The 6,701-nt window shown below is 44.9% G+C and overlaps 1 protein-coding gene across 2 annotated transcripts; it reads left to right on the top strand.

Moving 5' to 3' along the window:
• The first annotated feature begins 747 nt into the window (after positions 1-747).
• On the top strand, positions 748-6,448 carry CASP14 (caspase 14). Of its 2 annotated transcripts, none has more exons than XM_036415988.2 (7): positions 748-1,011; positions 3,072-3,143; positions 4,377-4,526; positions 4,622-4,847; positions 5,005-5,121; positions 5,311-5,414; positions 5,928-6,448. In XM_036415988.2, the coding sequence occupies exons 2-7, from the start codon at positions 3,117-3,119 to the stop codon at positions 6,030-6,032; spliced, it is 729 nt and encodes a 242-aa protein (XP_036271881.1). In that variant the 5' UTR covers positions 748-1,011; positions 3,072-3,116; the 3' UTR covers positions 6,033-6,448. The 2 variants fall into 2 exon arrangements, with proteins under 2 accessions (XP_036271881.1, XP_036271880.1); XM_036415987.2 differs by having other exon boundaries at positions 751-1,007.
• Positions 6,449-6,701: the final 253 nt, after the last annotated feature.

The following is a 6,701-nucleotide window of genomic DNA, read 5'->3' on the forward strand; positions in this document are numbered from 1 at the left end:
AGGCAATTGATTCGATGTTTCTGGCTCTTCTCTCCCTCTCCTTTCCTCTCTGTAAAATCAATAAAAATATTTTTTAAATAAAATAAAATTGATCATGGTGGTGGTGGTTGCACAACTGTGAATATAGTAAACACACACACACACCACGTTGAACTGTACACTTCAAATAAGTGAATTGTATGATATGTGAATTTAATATTTTTAAAGCTGTTAAAATAAAATGAAGTGAAATAAAATAAAGGCTAAAAAAGAATAGAGGAGGAAGGTCATGAGGAAGAGAAGAGAAAAGCTGAATCAGCTGTGAAGTATGAGTTGAGGCCATTGGACTGGGCACAGGTTGGACCCTCCTGGATTTGAATGCCAACTGTGCTGATCACTGGTTGAGTGAGCTTAGGCGGTCATTTTACCTCTGTGAGTCTCAGTTTGCTTTTCTGGGGGGGGGAAAATGTGAGCAAACAATGCTGGTCTCTTCAGGTTGATGAATACTCGATGAGAGAATAAATAAGTGAAGTTGATATTATCTGCACGGTTGAATGTGGAAGCGGTGGAAGTGGGCATGATGATGGAAATGATGGGTTGATAACAGCCAAATGAGCTGGACCGGGGAGCGGGGCCAGGAGGAAACTGTTCTTGAGGGGGACGGGACTGGTGTAAGAGCCCTAGCTGGTGTGGATGCTCTGCCTCCGCCTCCTTAGACAGGGGGTGTTGGCTGAGCTCTGTCATCGCTCAATCTGTGGGCGTTTGTGTCCATTTCTTCATCAAGGGTGTGTCCCTTGTGTCGTGATGTTTCATGAGTGACAGAAAACTTACAGGCAATAAAGACCCAGGTAGCTCTGCTGCTCAATTTACAGACAGGCCCCTCCAGAGAAACCTGGGAAGAGTCTGCACTATCAGCTCCCTCTCTACAGTCAGCACGTGGGTCTGACCTTCTTTGGTGCCCAGCCTTGTTGGCAACTAAGAGAGCGGTGAGACAACCTGGCTTTAAGGAGCAGCTACTTCTAGAATCAGTAAGTGATTTGGCAGACATTCCGCTCTCTCGCTCGCTCTCTCCCTCTCTCTCCCCCTCTCACTGAATGAATGCATATCCTGGCCAGTTCTTCACCTATTCCTCCATCCATCCTTTCTTTCATTTGTTTATTATTTGTTTGCTCAACAAATTCTCCCAAGGACCTTCTCTGTGCTGACTCTGATGGAGATGGAGATAAAGAAATCAGGCTTTTAAGTGCTAAAAGCTGAGCTGTCCGCTCAGCCATGAAAATCAAAGTCAAAAGCACCGCTGTAATGCGAGTCTAAACAGGCAGAGCTGTGGAGTCTGGGGCAACTTTCGGTAGCTTAACAGGGACTATTACACCTACCTTGCTTGCTCTGACAGCAAAGTATCTAGTGCTCTTTCAAGATCCTTTCAGGTGGGAAAACTGAGTCTCTGAGAGGAGAGTGAGATACTCACGGTCACACAGCTGGGAAGAAGCCAAGGCAGAACTTGATTTTGGTTTTGGTTTATCTGGCTCCAGAATCCATGCTCCTTCTGTCCTTCTACTTTCTCTCCCTCACAGTATTTGGCTTCTCTTTCCTTACAGCACTGGTTCCAGTGTGTGTGTGTGTGTGTGTGTGTGTGTGTGTGTGTAAGAGAGAAAGAGTGAGAAAGATTTAATGTTCATTTATGTCATAGACTAGAGCTACAATACATGAGGGCAAGGGGAGCATGTCTGTCTTATATAGTGTATTCTCAGTGTGTAGTTCATGATAGATATCCAGAAAATATTTCCTGGATAGATTGATATATGGGTTATTGGGTGGATAAGTGAATGGATGAATGAGTCCATCAACTGATCAAATATGGATAAGCAGATAGATGAGTGAAGAAATAAGTGGGTGGTGGGGAAAGACATGACAGACATGATGCCTGCCCAAATTGGACCTTGACTAGTAATGACACATTCCAGGCTGAGAAAGAAGTGTAGGGAGAGGCAAGGAGATGGGGAAACACCAAGAATATGGCAAAAGTTATTCTATTCAGCCAGAAAACAGAACAAGACTCAGATAAGAATGAAGCTCTTCGTCGGCTTAGGGAATGAAGGGTCCCGGGTTCGATTCCGGTCAAGGGCATGTACCTTGGTTGCGGGCATATCCCCAGCAGGGGGTGTGCAAGAGGCAGCTGATTGATGACTCTCTCATCGATGTTTCTAACTCTCTATCTCTCTTCCTTCCTCTCTGTACAAAATCAATAAAATATATTTAAAAATATATATAAATAAAAAAAAAAAGAATGAAGCTCTTAAAGGTTCCAGCTCAAGGCAGAGAGAGGGAGTGTTTCAAAGTACAGACAGTCTTCGGGTTACGTCAGCCTCCACGTACATTGTTTTGTGATTACATCACCATCTCCCATTATTTTTATTAAAAAAAAGTTGTCATTTTTTATTAGTATATATGTATGTGCTTTATGTTTTTTATTATTTATTTACCACAAGTAAAGGTCAGCAATTGTTATCTTTTACATTTTTTTTTCTGTTTCACTTCATTACTGCTGTGTATGTGCGCCATATAAGTGACGTAGGTGCTTATGTAGGTGGGTTACAGCGAAAATCCCATTACATCACGCTGTAGGAACGGATCTCCAATGTAACCCGAGGGCCTATGGTAGTATTCCTCACTTTGATGATCTTCTCATTTTAAACCCAACCCATCTCCTTGTTGCTGCCTCTTCAACCAGTCAGCTCCTGGGTGGCAAAAGGGAATACATAGGCCACTTGTCCTGCTCATCAGTCCAGTCATGAGTTCAGTCTGTCACAGGCTTGTGAGTGTCCTGGGGGAGAGAATGGGAAATTTCCAGATAAGTGGCATTATGAGTGGGCCTAGCAAGAGTGTTGGAACACCCAGGGGTGGGAAACACCACTGGAGTGTCCCAGTAGAGAGGACACACTTCATGGACTGTCATCTCTTGCTCAGATTTGACCATGAAACAAGTCCCCACCACTGGGGTCTCAAAAGTCCAGATGCACAAACTAGCCTGTACCTTGATCCCCTCAGCCTTCCTTTGGAGACCTTCAATCTCTCTTCTCTTGAACCCCCAGGATCAATCAAGGGTGCTGAGAACCGGACTCAAAATCAGAGGAGACATGAGCAATCCCCGGCCTTTGGAAGAGGTGTGATGGGTGCAGGTTTGGGGAGAAGGGTGGGAGCCTTTGAGGAGAGGGGAGGTGAAGAGATTAATGTTTGAGAGACAGTGGAGAGGATGTGGAAATCATTACCTGAATTCGGAGCTAGAAGGTGCTTTGTAATCAATCAAATGGAAGAAGAAGAAAAAAACACTCAGAGATGGGGGGCAGTCCTATTACATCTCTCTCAAAGTATCATGCTTCTCTTCTGGAAAGAAAGTTTGACCCAAACGTTCTTCTTTCTAAGATGGGATGTCAAGATAGGAACTCAGTATTAGCTTCAGAAATTTGGAGAGCTGTGCAAGTGAGAAAGACATACTCAGAACACACATGAAAAGGATGAAGAGACAAAGCCACCAAATGTGACAACTGGAAGGATGCTTCAAAATCCTTCGCACACACACACTCATTGTGTGTATTTGGAAACTGATGCTCAGATAGGAGGATATCTGAGTTCATGCAGGACTAAAACAGAGCTGGATTCCTAGAAGCAAACTAGATTTTTGGTAGTGAGCACACAAGATAGTACACAGATATGGAATTATAATGCTGTATACCTGAAAATTACATAATGTTATTAACAAATATTACTTAATAACTTTAATTTTTTTTAAATTAAGAATGCCCAGTCACATTCGAATTTCACATCAACAACAAATAATCTTATAAGTATATCCCATGCAATATTTGGGACACACAGTCAAACCTCGGTTCTCAAGCATCTCCCGTCTAGAACAATTTGTTTCTTAAACAAGTTGTTCACAGGAAAAGTGTGTCTCGGTTGTCCAACAAAACTTTGGTTCCTAACCAGACCACCCTTTCGTTCGGATGCCTGTATGATCAGTCATGCGTATCTCAGGTGACAAACAAAGGAGAGATTGCGGGAGTTTTAGTCAGTTTACCACTGAACCTCACATTGTTAACACCTCAGGAAATTGTGCTGTGAATATTTCCTAATGGTAAAAAAATGACTCAGCTTTTAAACAAATTGCTCCTCAGCCTTCCAAAACAAATTAAGTTTGAGAACCAAGTTTCCACTTACACTAAAAAAAAACTCTCTCTTTTTTTCTTTTCTTTTCTTTTTTTTTTTTTAATTATTAATCGGAAACTTGAGTGTAACTGGGCATTCGGTACTTTACCCTAACCCCTCTTTGGACCACACCTCCTGCTTCTCCTTGACCTTTCTACCCCTTTGATGGTTTTTGTCATCTCTTGGCTCAGGAAGCCTATGACATGTCAGGTGCCCGCCTAGCCCTGACGCTGTGTGTCACCAAAGCCCGGGAAGGTTCGGAGGAAGACCTAGTCGCCCTGGAACGCATGTTCCAGCAGCTGGGATTTGAGAGCACCATGAAGAAAGACCCCACTGCGCAGGTACTGTGAAGCCAGGCCCTGCCAGCGGAGAAAGGGCTGGACCAGAAGGTGGGCTCCAGGGATGCACCTAAGTCTGGCCATTCCTCTTGCTCTAGCAATTCCAGGAAGAAATGGAGAAATTCCAGCAGGCCATTGATGCCCGGAAAGACTTCGTCAGCTGTGCTTTCGTGGTGCTCATGGCACATGGGCAAGAAGGTCAACTCAAAGGAGAAGACGAGCAGATGGTTGAGCTGGAGAACCTCTTTGAGGTTCTCAATAACAAGAACTGCCAGGCCCTGAGAGCCAAGCCTAAGGTGTACATCGTGCAGGCCTGTCGAGGAGGTGGGGACAGAGCCGAGAGCACAGAGCTTGTGTTTCTGATCCGCCCTACCCCAGACCTAGAGCCCCAGCTGTCTTGTGTTGCTAATTTATCTCATGACCTTCTCCTTTCCCCCATCTCTCTCCCTGGCTTTGACTTTTCCTCTTCTTGGTGTTTCAGAACAAAAGGACCCTGGTGAAACAGTAGGCGGCGGCAATATTGAGATGGTCACAGAAGACAGTCCCCACACCATCCCAACGTATACGGATGCCCTCCACGTATACTCCACAGTGGAGGGTATGTGCTCCCAACCCACTCACGGTGGCCTCTGCTGCCACACCCTGCCTCCCCACACACTGAGACACTCCTGACCCCTAAGACACTCCCCCAGGACCCACCCTCTTCCCGGCCCTCTTGCCCCTCACAAACTCCCAGCCTTCCACCTCCATTGGAGCTCCCCTGAGCCCACTTCTCTGCAATCCACAGGGTACCTTTCCTACAGACATGACAAAGAAGGCTCCGGCTTCATCCAGACCCTGGTTGAAGTGTTCACAGAGAGGAAAGGACCCATCCTGGATCTCCTGTCTGAGGTGAGTAGGGATAAGGTACCTGGAATCCCTACCCAGCCTGAGCAGGAAAAAAACAGACTGGGCTGCGACGCCTCCAAACCTTTCTGCATTTTCCCTTTCCCCTATTCCTAGCCCCAAATCCAGCCCAGGTCCCAACACAGAAACTAGGATGCCCATCTCCTAGGGATGACTTTCCTTAATGCAGGAAACGTCATAGTCCGCAATATGTGAGATAATTTAGATAATATACAGGTACATTTCTGTAGATAAATCAAAATATCCTGTTAAAAGTTTGGGCTAACTTTTTCTTTTCTAATGGTTATGTGATTTTTATGGTGGATTAGAAAATAACACATAACAAGAATGTCTAATCAATGATTCCATAGAGATGATAATATAATTGAGACAATAAAGGTCACCCATCTGAGGACAGGAATACCCACTTGCTTTCTTCTTTAATCTTCTCCCCATATGCCTGTTACACCAACACCCCCAGGGCCCAGCCTCAAGATGACCACACACCTCTTGTTGCAGGTAACCCGGAGGATGGCAGAAGCAGAGGTGGTTCAGGAAGGGGAAGCAAGGAAAGTGAACCCCGAAATACAAAGCACCCTTCGGAAGCGGCTCTATCTGCAGTAGATGTAGAAAGGACTGGGAGGGGCATTCCTTCGGGTGCTCTGTCTCCCCCTTAGATGTTTAAAGGCAGCTCTCACTACTATCCCAAAATCTTCTTTCTCCTCCTCTCCCCAAAAAAGGTAAATGTCACTCAGTCCTTTCATAATACCCCTTTCGCAGGTTCAACCTGTCCCTGTCCTCCTTAAAGCAATCCAACTATCGATAAAACTGAGCACAGGCATGGTTGTAACAATAACATCTCCTCCCTCAGGCTGGGCTATTTACCTCTATTAGTGCAACCAAGAGGGTACTCACTTACCACACTTTCTGCTCCTATGTTTATGTGAAACTCATTCTAGCTTTTATGAGTTATACCCGTACAAATGTAACTGGATGAAGCTCAAGATTTTTCACTAATAAACCAATGCTCACTCACCTCCTCCCATCTCAATCAAATTTTTTGCTGGCTTCTGCAAAAACCGGTTTGGCTCAGTGGATAGAGCGTCAGCCTGCGGACTAAAGGGTCCCGGATTCGATTCCAGTCAAGGGCATGTACCTTGGTTGCGGGCACATCCCCAGTAGGGGGTGTGCAAGAGGCAGCTGGTGGATGATTCTCTCTCATCGATATTTCTAATGTTCTATCCCTCTCTCTTCCTCTCTGTAAAAAATCAATAAAATATATATATATATTTT

The sequence above is a fragment of the Pipistrellus kuhlii genome, unplaced genomic scaffold, assembly GCF_014108245.1.
Source record: "Pipistrellus kuhlii isolate mPipKuh1 unplaced genomic scaffold, mPipKuh1.p scaffold_m20_p_52, whole genome shotgun sequence".
NCBI classification, from domain to species: Eukaryota; Metazoa; Chordata; class Mammalia; order Chiroptera; family Vespertilionidae; genus Pipistrellus; species Pipistrellus kuhlii.